Below are 13,019 nucleotides of genomic sequence, written 5' to 3'. Positions count from 1 at the left end.
CCTTACCCCAAGTGAAGGAGTTCAAGTATCTCGGGGTCTTGTTCTCGAGTGAGGGAACAATGGAGCGTGAGATGGGCCGGAGAATCGGAGCAGCGGGAGCGGTATTGCAGTCGCTTTACCGCACCGTTGTGACGAAAAGGGAGCTGAGTCAGAAGGCAAAGCTCTCTGTCTACCGGGCCATTTTCGTTCCTACCCTCACCTATGGTCATGAAGGATGGGTCATGACCGAAAGAACGAGATCGCGGATACAAGCGGCCGAGATGGGTTTCCTCCGCCGGGTGGCTGGTGTCTCCCTTAGAGATAAGGTGAGAAGTTCGGTCATCAGGGAGGGACTCGGAGTTGAGCCGCTCCTCCTTCGCGTCGAAAGAAGCCAGTTGAGGTGGTTCGGGCACCTAGTTAGGATGCCACCTGGGCGCCTCCCTAGGGAGGTGTTCCAGGCACGTCCAGCTGGGAAGAGACCAAGGGGTAGACCTAGGACCAGGTGGAGGGATTATATCTCTTCGCTGGCCTGGGAGCGCCTTGGGATCCCCCAGTCAGAGCTGGTTGATGTCGCCAGGGAAAAGAAAGTTTGGGGCTCTCTGCTGGAACTGCTACCCCCGCGACCCGACCACGGATAAGCGGGAGAAGATGGATGGATGGACAAATAACGACATCTTGTATTTCAGTTACACCCTCTACTAGACAACACTGGAGGGTTCGAGAAACAACCGTGTTTGCCGGGTGCACCGCGGCGGAGATGAGGAGGTTCAAGCCCGGAACCTCCAACCCGCTGCGTGACCCGGACCCCTGAGTCAGACGGTGCGTCTTGGTCAGGCTTCATATCGGCCGGCCCGGGAAGGAAGAGACACGCAGAGTGGGGGAAGTCCCCCACCCCAACGCAGCAAACCCTCCCGGCCATCAGAGTCGAACCCGCAGTTCGGATGAACCGACCGCCAGAGCACCGGCACTAGGCTGGGCTGGCGGAGGCCCTCCGATGGTGGGTCGCGTTTGCCATTTGATCAGTGAGAGGAGAGGAGAAAAATTCCTCCATGGTGTCATTTGTGCGAAACATGGCTAAGTCAACTTTTACAAGAACCAGGCTGGTTAGGGTCAAAAGGGCCGACCCAAAGTGCATGGTGAGCGGACTCATCACCTCCGTGATGAGTCTCCATTGTGATTTTAAAACTTCCATCAGACGAGTCCTTCGGGGGGCGGGGCAAAAAACGTGTTCGTCAGAATCGTCACTTCCTGTACTGAGAGTGGAGGTGTCCTGAGAGGGGATTCCACACCGGAACTGTCCTGAGAGTGGAAGCCTGCAGGCAGACCCCTCTCCAACAATTTTCATTTGCACGAAGCAAGGTTAGACGAAAAACAAATGACCCTGACCATGAAATACCTTCACGGAGTGCGTCGAGGCGCAAGCTGTCATCCAAAGAACAGGAGGGTTTAGTTAGCGCCACACTGCAATCTTTATAGGTCGTTTTCTCAAAATGAGTTTTTTCTCCTATTCTGAGTGAGACATTTCCACTTCAGTTGCACTTACATACACCAAACGTTCCAGTTATATTCCTATCAGTATTCTGAAGGTCTTTACATAAGGGTTTGTTAATATATTTTTCATAGCCTGAATTATATAACATTTCATACCTAAAAACATGGCGAAAATTGATATGTTAGGGCTGTTGACAGTATTTTCTGATTTATGGAGTGATAAAAAGAGATATCCAAAATCCCTTCTGTAAAAACTTTAGATTCTAATATGACTACAAAATGAAATGAGAATTTTTAACCTGGCTTTATCCAATGTTCAGATTTGTGTTCCTGAAATGTATTAAAATGTGTGCATATTTAATGAGATTATGGCTCATTTGCATATTTAAACATGCTATTTCATAAAACTTGTAATACAAAAAACAATTTTCATAATGTAAGTAATTAACCAGCGAAATCTCTAGCTGATATCTTTAAGTTAAAAAAAGTACCCTATTCACCTGTAGTGTCTCGCCTTAATGCTGCATGCGTTTTTTAAATAAGTGCGTTATGCGTAATATTGTACTTTACCAATAAAGAACCATGTGAATTTAACTGGGGATGTGCAAATAGATCAGTCCATCCGGGTGAAGAGATGGAGGGTGGAAAGTGGAGAAAAGGGAGGGCGGAGTGGAAAACAATGCTGCTGCCTGATCATAGTGTCACCCTCTAAGGCATTTGCCGATGGAAACTGACTCGCTCACAGATTCATGCCCTGTCATTGGTTGATGGCTTTGGCCCAGGAAACACAGACACACACAAACTGACTCAGTACATTTATTTCCTGCTCTCTGTCCCTCTTTGTTTCATTGTCTTCTTCCTCTGTCCCTCTCTATCTTGGCCCGGGTTCTTGTCTGTCTCCTCTGCTCTCCCTGTTGGCACTCTCTCTAACACTCTCTCTAATGTTTGGCTTGCTTGTACTGAGTGATGTCTTCATTGCAAAATATCAGCGTCTGTTCCTCTACACCCCCCAAAACCAAATCCCCCCTTTATACCATCCTCCAATTGCTTTTTGAAACTGTGTCCTTTTACTCAGCAAGACTTTTCTCCCAGTTAGGGTTCATTTGGTAACTGTCTGTCCCAGCACAGGCCACGTTTGTGATTTTAGGGTTAGGGCAACTTCCCACCAGACTAGGGGGTTTGGTATAATAGAAAGGGAGAGGGTGAGGGATGCCCTTGGGTGGGGAGGTGGGAATTATAGCAATGGTGCAGTATGAGGACAGTGCAAGGAGAGTGAAAGAGGTAATTACGTAATTTAACAGCTCAGGAAACTGCGGTTGTGATAGGTGATTGAGTGTGTGTGTGTGTGTGTGTGTGTGTGTGTGTGTGTGTGTGTGTGTGTGTGTGTGTGTGTGTGTGTGTGTGTGTGTGTGTGTGTGTGTGTGTGTGTGTGTGTGTGTGTGTGTGTGGGCGTAAGGGAAATCCTGCAGGGCTTTCTCTTCTCGTTCCCTGCTAGGCCAGCAAAAATGGGGAGGGAGGGACTACAGCATGTCTGCCTATATCAGAGAATCCTTCTATCATTTAACATTTGCCCTCTCAGGGGAATGCTGGCTGCTCTGGGGGCTGAGGCTGTTGCTCTGCTGTCATCTCAGTTTAATCTAAACCTTGTATTACAAACAGGAGGGGAATTCTACTTTCTTTTCTTTTTTTTCTTTTTTTCCACCGGTGTTGGCAGTTAATCATTGGGACTGCTCTTAGTAATTCCTCACCAGTCCGGTCTATTGTTGCTAATAGAATACAACTCTAAGCTAGCAGTGTAAGAGATAACCTAGCCTGCTAATCAGACTGAATTGGTGTTTTGTTTTTAAAAAAGAATTCTGACATTTTGTTAATAATGTGTTAACAATTGGAAGACGATGTCCCGTTCTTTCTACAGTTAGCAACGCCTATTGCAAGGATTCAGGGATACTATTCTGGATACTATTCTGGATACTATTGAGGGAGTAATCCAAAACCCTGACATGTTTGTAATGACTCTAATTGTGTGGTGGACCCATACCTAGCGGTGTAGAACATCAGAAAGCAATCCATTTAGCTGATGCCGTGTTCCAGATACAGTGTGATTCAGTAATTCACTTTCACGTCACCACGTCTTTGGCCAAATCTGATGGGAATCTTTCCATGCTGCCAGCTAATCACCAGTGTTATTCAGCTGGGCATTCATAAATAAGCCCTCACAGAACAGAACTATCTAAAGAGAGTATCTAAACTAAAGAAATATTTGGTAACAAAGCATGACTAACATCAACCTTACCGTGAACTTATCGCTCAGATCCCAAGTATTCATTGTTTATTTGTATTACCGATTTCCAGAAAATGCAGTTTCCTGTTAAAGATCCGTTTTTTTTACATAAACCACATCTCATGGTCTTCACCCGACGATTGACTTCTCTGTTGCAGTCGTGTTGCCATCAACATGATCACAATGACAATGCTTGCATACTGATGTTAAAATGCATATTGTTTACCATCTCAGTTTAGCATGTTATTATGCAACCATTAGCAAATTAGCACCAACACAGCTGAGGGTCATGGGATGTTCTTATATGATATTGGTGCTGGGGGAAAAGTCAGAGGTACAAAGGACATGATTGACATCTGTAGCGAAAACAAAAATACAATTTGCACATTATTATCCCCATTTCTGATTTACCTCCTTCTATAGTTGTACAATCGTTGGCTCTTTAACAACCCGTCTGATCTAGTTCCATACTCTGTTGAAGTGGAGTGTGCAGTGTGTTTGATAAGAGTGTGTTCGTCTGACTGACTGATGCAGACGTATGGATGATGTGACGGCAGTGACGCAAAGTCCCAACTGACTCCCAACAGTGTCACGGCATCTATACGTCCTTGTCATAGCACAGCACTGACAACCTGGCTTAGTTTGTCTCTTTAAGCCAACATCACATCAGAGAAGGTGGGGTGGGGCGGGAGAGTAGGAGGTTGGAGATGTGGGGGCACCCTGCTCTGACCCCGGCTCAGTTTGGTACCGGAGAAGTGACGGAGAGAATAGGGGAGGTAGAAGCGACTTTGTACGTGGAAAGGAAGGACTGAGTGACGGAGGGGGAGGAGAAAAGGGAGGGAGAAAGAAGAGCAAAGGGGAGGGTTTAGGGAAAGAGATTTGAGAGAGTGAGGCGAGGGAGTGTGTGCGAGGGAGAGAGAGAGGGAGAGGGAGGGAGAGTATGTGAAGCACGCTGCCAGCCCTCACTCAGTAATGCACTGTGAACAGGGAGCAAGTCAGACACACACACATATGCACACACACACACACACACGAGTACATGCTGCCTCCGTCACACACCCTTACACCCGTACACCTTCACACTGTGTCGCTCCTTCTTACACACACATGTACACACTCCCTGACACGTGTGCGCTGAGGTAGAGGAGACACACACTTTCTCTTCTCACACACACACACTGACTCAACAGAACCAGACCGGACTACTGTCACCCACCAGTGGAGACTCTGGCAGGAGGAGCAGCATCTATCGTAAGGCATGGCTACCTGTCACCTCTCTATTCCCCTTCACCTCACCTTCTCTCCCTTCGTCTCCCTCCATTCATTCATCCCTCTTTTCTCCCAGCTGCGAGGAAGCATGCATGGCTGAAGGACACATACTCTGCTGTGGTGTAGAGCGCTGCCTAGAGAGTTGGAGAGTCCGATCCGATAGGGGGGATAGATAGACTCTCCCTCCCTTTCCCCCTCATTTTTTCTGTGTCCCTTTCGGTCTCTCTATAGCGTCGCTCTCTGAATGTCACCTCTATCTCTGGGAAATGCTGGATTTGTCAAGCTCCCTGTCTTTTTTCCCCTTCTTTTCTCAGGGTGCGGGTGAACGCAAGGGTGATGCCAGAAGAGCTTGGGAGACAGCGCGGAAACAAGATGCACTTCGTCCAGCGGGGTCCATCCGCACCCCTTCCTCCTCGTCCCAGCTCCAAAAGCTGATACCTCAGGTCGGACAGTCTCTACTTCTTCTACTTCTCGTGCTCTGACATTGTTTTGCTTGGAGAAATTGTACAGGTTGGGGGACAGAAGGAAAAGGAGCACTGTCACTCCTGTTATTTTGGAGCGTTGACATCCGGGCGTCCCACCGAATAGGTGCAGGCGTCTTAACTGCAGGACTGAGCAGGTATTTTCTTTTTTCTGCTTTCGTCACGAAGCGAATGGTTCTATCGGACGGCGTTGAACTTGATTAGAGCTCCAGGAGGAGAGTCGATTGGACAAGGACATATTGGTGGGCTACACTGCAATGGATTTGGGTGGATGACATGACTGGTCCTAAAAGAAGTACAGTGATTTGTAATAAGCTTCACCTGAAAATAAACTCGAAAAACTAGAAGACAAACCTTCATCAATCCAACCTCAAAAAGCACCCATTTTCAGTTTTGGGTGGGCCTTTGTGGTATCCACCCCTATTTCCCCCATCTCCTCTTGTTGTGCCCTTCTCCCCGTGATACGGTCCTTCCTCAGAAGCCCACTCCACCGATCTACACTGCTCCCTCAGCGGTGCTCCGTCGCCCTGGGTGAGCGGGCAGGGGGGTGGCCCACGGTACCCCCCGACACCTGGGCGCCACCGAGCCGCCAGAGGCTGGTGAGGCGGCTGCAGGGTCAGCGCTGGGAAGATGGCCGCTCTAGCCAGCTCCCTAATTCGCCAGCGCAGGGAGGTCAAGGACCCCCAGGCGAACCGGCCGATCGCCAGCAAGCGCAAGCCCTGCCCAAAGAGCAACAAGTCGCTCTGCCAGAAGCAAATTCTAATATTAATATCGAAAGTTCGACTATGTGGCAGTCGAGGGAGGAAAATGGAAAAAAGACCAGGTGAGTTCCCAAAAGGCCTTCCTATCAAACTCTTTCCACTTTCTTCCTCTTCACTTCATCTTCTTTGCTCCATTTTCTGCCGTTACTGAATAACTGGATTTTGATGGTTAAGTTCCCAGACTACTGATTAATCCTCAACTGTAAAGCTTAAATCGAGAACGCCCACAGCTTTTGATTTCCAGTGCAGGACTTAATCTGAATCTGGGAAACATCCCAGCCAATCTTACTGGTAGCTGGACACATCATGTCCTGTATTTATGGTTGTAAAGCAATTGGAGTCAAATCCAGCTTAATGCGCACAGATGTAGACCACAGACCAAAGGCATAACCTCGGCCATGTTGTGACTGTTGAGATGACTCTGTTCATGTCAACACATCCACCACACGCTGGTAATCTGCGAGCACACAACAAACTTGGCTCATACATACGGTGATTTACTGTGATATAAAAATGTCAGGAGGCGTCTCATTTGCAATTCTGGGGGGCCATTACTCTCCCTGTTGTTCCCCCAAGGCAAGTGGAGCACAGTGCGGCCTAATTTGTCTTGTGTGTTTGCATGTTAAATATTATTGCACAATTATTCAATGAAGCTAAATGAGACAGTGACTCTTTATGTTTGCGATGAGTGTGTCTGTGCTACATACAGTATGGAGAAGGTTTTTGACATTGAGGCAAAGATACATTATTATTATTCTATAGTGTTCAACATCTGTATCCATATGATAACAATATGTTGATTCCTTATTTTGTCATACTTTCTGTGGTCTTGTCAAAACCTTTTTGATCTATTCTGCAATACACTTCAAAATGTATATAAGGAAAGGCAGGACTGAATACTACATTTGGCAATTTGTCCATGGACAAAATGTACTTTTGTAGGTCAGACCACCTTGGTGCCAAGGTTTGATTTTAGATTTGTACCCATAGTAAGATAGTTTGATCATTTGTCTTTATCAAAAGCTGAAAGATAAATAATCAAAAGTTGCATTTTTTGTATTGGGATGCATTTTTTACATTTTCTTTGGAGGAAGTCACTTTTTTACTTGTGTTTCTTCAAAGCAATTACACTTTAAAAAGCCTTATTTCGTCTTATTTGTTTTGGGTATTTATAAATGACCCCCCATTTATTTAATTGTTTTTTTATATTATACATTAACACATAACCTTTATTTTTTTTAAAGATTGTTTTTGTTAATTAAAAAAAGCTTTATTTTTCATCTTTCATAACTCTATATATCTTCCATGAAAGTGCTCACCTCAGCTGTCTACAGTTTGTGTGTTCCTTTCCCCACATCTACCTTCCTTGCACGTCCATGCAGAGAAAGTGTGTGTCCTTCTCTGCACTGTACCAGTGTGCTTGTGTGTTCTGTGATATTTATCACCTCACTGTGCCAAGTTCATCATTGTAATTACGTGGGGAACCTCTAACGGAAGCAGCATCTGCCATAGAGGCGGCTGCTCTCTATATTGTAATTACCATAGTAAAGTATGTCGGACGGGTCGTGGCAGTGCCAGCTCTTTGGGAAAAGACCAAGCGTGCCATGTCCATTGTTGGAAACCATTTCCATCCCATTGGGTTCAGTGTTTCTCACACTCTGATGGGTTTATTATAGCAATCGCCTGGACAAGTTATCGAGGCTTTGGTTAGAGACGCATTACCAGCTTTACCATTTCAGGGTTGTGATTTACAACTGTCTTAAAGGACACCTATCATGCTATATTTGAACAATATATTGTTGGGCCATACCTATATAAAGTGTGTATATATATATAGTTTTTTTTTCAAAATACCAAAAAGATCCTGCATTTTAGCCATGCCTCATTTCGCTCTAGGCCTTTTGCTTTTTCCAGCGCTGTTTTTGCAGGGGGCTGATTCTGTGAGCTGCAGCTGACCACACCCCCCTGCAGGAGAGGGGAGTGTGCTCTGAGATCAGCTGCTAGGCTGCAGCGGGGAGAGGAGGGGGACAAAAAGAGATCTCCGTCCTCCGTGTTTTATTCTTATAGAAGAAGAGAAGTGTTAGAAATTAAAATCAATCTTTTGAAAGTAGCTTAAACATATCGTCAGTTTAAATGCTGTTTTATACTGAAAAACCAGAAATTCTGGTGCACAACCAGTTGTTAAGCTTTTATTCTGAAAATCCTTCATCTCCGGTTAGCATTTAGCATGTGGCTAATATACCATTTACTATAGAGGTGAATTTAGTAGCGACATGACACGGAGTGTTGCACACCGAAACCTACTGATTTCAACACTACATCTATAGACGTTGAGATATTATTATTGCTGAATATTCAATGAAGGTACAGTTTATTTGAATACGTTTGTTTACAGACGTAAACAACATCCGGAACTACCAGAAATGATACCAGCCGTGAAGTATTTCCTGTATTTTTGGAGTATTGATTACAGTGTTTAAAATGTATTAAATGAAAAGTCATGAAAGAGATAAGAAGGAGAAAAGGCGTGTTTAGTTATATATTTAATGTACATTGTCTGAATCCTCTGTTATGCGCAACAACGAACATTGGAGACGTGGAGGGCCGGCCCCAGCAGCGCCAACCGGCCCCACGGGGAGGAGCCAGCAGAGGATATTTAAAGATCAAATGCAAAGCTTCCAAATATGCTACATTTTTATAGAAATGTTGTTTTTAAGACTGCCTGTATTTTTTATTTAATTTAAATCGAGATAATACACCCGAAAAAAAAAGCTTTTTATTGATACAAAACTCGACCCAAAGCCGTCTGAATTTCTGACATGTCATTCCCAGCAGCCTCCGCGCGCGTGACGTCATTTTGTACAAACAGTCTCTGGGCCATATATCCCGACTCGGCAGTCTCGTGCGCTGTTCACATGTCAGCGGTGTTTTTCGCTCATGACTGGTGCAGAAAACTCTGAATTATATCCGCGAAATCACGCAAAACATAGGTTATTGTTGTGCTTTCGGATGTACGAACGGTGCGGGATCTGGGAGAAGTTTTCATTCATTTCTTCCCAAGACAAAATCATCTGCCGAAAGTTGTGCTCTGACCACTTCGCGTCTGATGCATACGATGTTGATCCTGCCATCGTCAAGTCTGTTGGTGGAGAAGCATTTAAAGTACATCGGAGGCTGAAACCCGGAGCCGTCCCCTCCATATTTGAGCACAAAAAACAACCGAAAGAACAAAAGAGCCGGGCAATGCAGAAACGCCAAATAATTGAGGTAAACAAATTTGTATTTGATTTGATTTCAAAGCGCACGGAGCACAGAGCAGACAGCAGATAACGGAATTGCAGTTGTATTGCTTATAGATTATCAGAACATTTCAAAGGGGACACAGCCCCATTGGATATTAACCTATGGATTAACTACATCATCGTTTTTATCGTTTTAATGCCATTGAAGACCAGTTTAGACCAGACAAAGAGGAAGGTAAGCCATGTTAGCCTAGCGCATGTTTAGTACCTAGCGCCACTTGTTTTGATGTACGTTTTTGTTGATAACCTCATGAGTTTGTATCTTTCAGTGTTGAGGTCGGCACCGTTAGATTCTGTGTCTTTACGATCATAAACAATGTGTTGGATGTGCAGCGAGGATAAGTAATAAGGGAGCTAGGAGTGATTTTCGGTGCAGTAATAGGTTAGCATTTTTCGCTCGGGGCTAATTCAGAGGCTCACTGTTAGCATTGTGTGTTTTTTTTAAAAAAATAAATGAAAAAGATCAGTTAAATGAGTTTTTTCCCATTATATGGATATAAGATATTCATAGTTTATTAAATGTTAAGGTTCCTTAGACGTCGTTTCCTGCAAATGACGCGGTTTCGGGTCCGTGGGGCCGAAGAGTATAACAGAGTATGTTTTTTTATTTTTCACAACAGTTGTATTTGGATGGAATGAATACCTATAGTGATAATTCAAAGTAATAAAATGATTTTTACGGTGAAAAAGTTCAAATGGAACAGATGGAGCGATAAGCCAGGTGGAAATATGTTTGTACACTCTGACGTCACGCGCAGCGCCATCTTGCGGAGACGAGCGGCTGAGTAATAAATCGTCGGACTTGGTGTTGGGGGTTGAACAAAATAAATAGTACGCATTGCCAGATGCATATTATCTCCGATTTCAATACTGCAATATCTTAGATAGTGTTGTAGCTATATGATTTCGATTTTACTGGCAATTATAAAAAAATATTTGCATTTGATCTTTAACAGCTGAAAAAGTGGTTCTCGCCCTCTTCCCTTCGCTCGCCAGAACACAGCTGTTTTTCTGACTGAACAATCTTCTGCTTGTAACATTACCGCGCCTTTTTATTAATTAAAGTACCCATTTGAACCTTCCAAGAGACTCAATTAGTCTCCTTTTAAAGCTTCTCTCCTGGACGCGAGAATAACGAACAAAGCATAACAGAAGTAATGGGGCAGAAACCCTCCTTTTTACACAGCGGTCCAGACATAGACATCATACGGCGACACATATTCAGTTGCCAGTTACTTTGGCATTAGGTCAGGGATATCTAGATACTTTCCAAGGTTTGACATAATGAATTGTGCTACTTTTAAAGCAAGCAACGATGTTTTCAAATCTGTAATCAAAAAGCTACTCAAAAACACTATCGAAGCAGTTCCTGCCGTTGCTACGTTAGTTCAAACAGTAACAACGGACTATTTTTCTTAGCGGATGCATGTCAATTTAAATCAATAAAAGCATTTCAATTAATATTGGGAGTCATGTCGTTACTTTGTCGAGAATGTGGCCATGTAATAGGCGGGATAATGTTACATTAATGTGCCTTCATGCCGATCTAGATCCCTCCGCTTCGCGTCGGGCTCCTGATCAGCCTGTCGGTGTTCTTTTCCCCATAATGACCGCGTCGCTGCACATTATCCCTTACATATGATTATATAGAGTCATTATTAATTTGTTTTAAAGCAGGAGGCGCAAAAGCGGAGAATAACCAGAAGGGCAACCATGCAAGGGAAGTCTTCTTCGCTGCTTTTGTGGCAGACTACAGCACCACTTACAGGCCTGGCATATGTACTACAGCATCTCCAGCGCTTTCGAGCAGCAATGGCCGGCCGTGGCCCAACCTCTCATTCCCCTGATAGGTGGAGAATTAACCAATAGCCGTAGCACCACTTTACTGACGTCAGTAAAGTGTTAACATCTGGATCAGTCTGTATCAGATCCATTGCAGACCCTTTTTTAGAGATTTGGGTATGGAGGAAAATAGAGAGGGTTGTGTTTTCTGACACTTGGTGAGTTCCCTGGAACACCGGGGACACATATTCATGTATAAAAGACGTACAAAAGTGCATTTTGCATGATAGGTCCCCTTTAAGTACCATGTGTAGCAGTGTGTATTTTCCTCATCCTCTACATGTGTGTGGTCAGTGTAGAAAGGACACTACTGACCCCTGGCCATGAGTGTGTCTAGCTGGTGTATGTTAGTGTGTATTCTGTGCGAGTTTCCTTTTCTGAGCTTCAGCCCGAGGACACAGTCGACCCCTGGCCAGAAATAAACGACTAGAATATTCCTGAGCCTCCTCCTCCTCCTCCTCCAACTCCTCCTCCTCCTCCTCCTCCTCCTCCTCCTCCTCCTCCTCCTCCTCCTCCTCCTGGCATCCCTTCAGAGCTGCCTGTTTACAGCTTGCATTCACTTTGGCTTCCATTGTTTCGGCTGGCATTATTTGGATGATATTGGCTTATTCTGCACCTTGTGGCTTTTAGTGTCTTGCATTGTGTTGTATTTTGGTTGGTGCCCATTGTTCTCCCATGGCTTCCATTGTCCCATTGGCTTTCTATTGACTCTGTTGCCTTTTTTTGGCTTCTATTGACTTTTATCAAGCCAGTGTTTCCCACACTTTGACTTTACTTGGATAGGCAGCCCAGCTATATTAACTTCCGCCAAACCATATTCTGCTCACTTCATCTGGTATGAGCGATGGACAATGGTGGAATCCACTGCCCTCGTTTGACTGGTTTTATTGACACATTACACCCACAGAGTTCAAATCATTCCCATGCAGAGCCCACAGTGAATGATTCATATTAAATATTGTGGGTTAGGGTTAGAATAGCAGTGAAATGACTGCTGTATATCCTAACCCTAACACAGTCCCCATAAATGTGACCACCGCAATCTTAAATGTCCTCCGTCAGATGCCAACGAGAAAAGCCAAAGAATCTCAAATATTTATTTGACAATAAACAGCAGAGATGATGATAAAAAAAATCCACCCAGATTTGACAACAGTTTGACATATCACAGTATCAGTACTCGTACAAGCTTGTAATTTATAATCCAAGATGATCAACAAATGTTTTACTGTGACGCACCGGGTGAGCGTGTCGATATTATGGATGCAGCCATTAACGTTCATTTTTATGTTTGCAGCTTGCTTGAATGTCAAATGACATCCATGACAACATATACAGTAGTCACGCCCAAGTCAGTAACTGTTATCTACTGTTCCCAGGCAGGCAGAAAACACTCAAACGGCACAGCACCAGGAGGAGGTTTTATGGAAAGTGTCGACTGGAAGTGAATAATCTTCTTTGTATAAATCGACTTATTCATTAGTTGACCAAATGTTGCAACAATAACCAAGGATACTCCACTTTTATGGAAAAGATGAAATCTGAAGTTTAATTATTTGTTTGTATTTTTTGCTTTATCCCATCTTTCGAGACTCACCGACATATTTCACCA

At 44.4% G+C, this 13,019-nt stretch overlaps 1 protein-coding gene across 1 annotated transcript in view; it reads left to right on the top strand.

Annotated features, from left to right (window-relative positions):
- Window positions 1-6,132: 6,132 nt before the first annotated feature.
- The window catches only part of fgf11a (fibroblast growth factor 11a), a 167,183-nt gene continuing 160,296 nt past the window's right edge, over window positions 6,133-13,019 (top strand). The window contains 2 exon segments of the mRNA XM_034106265.2: window positions 6,133-6,325; window positions 8,339-8,340. Of these exon segments, the coding sequence (XP_033962156.1) occupies window positions 6,133-6,325; window positions 8,339-8,340 (195 nt within the window).

Source organism: Pseudochaenichthys georgianus, chromosome 18, assembly GCF_902827115.2.
Source record: "Pseudochaenichthys georgianus chromosome 18, fPseGeo1.2, whole genome shotgun sequence".
Lineage (NCBI taxonomy): Eukaryota > Metazoa > Chordata > Actinopteri > Perciformes > Channichthyidae > Pseudochaenichthys > Pseudochaenichthys georgianus.
The sequence above is the reverse complement of the archived record's forward strand: the minus strand, read 5'-3'. Positions and strand labels throughout refer to the sequence as shown.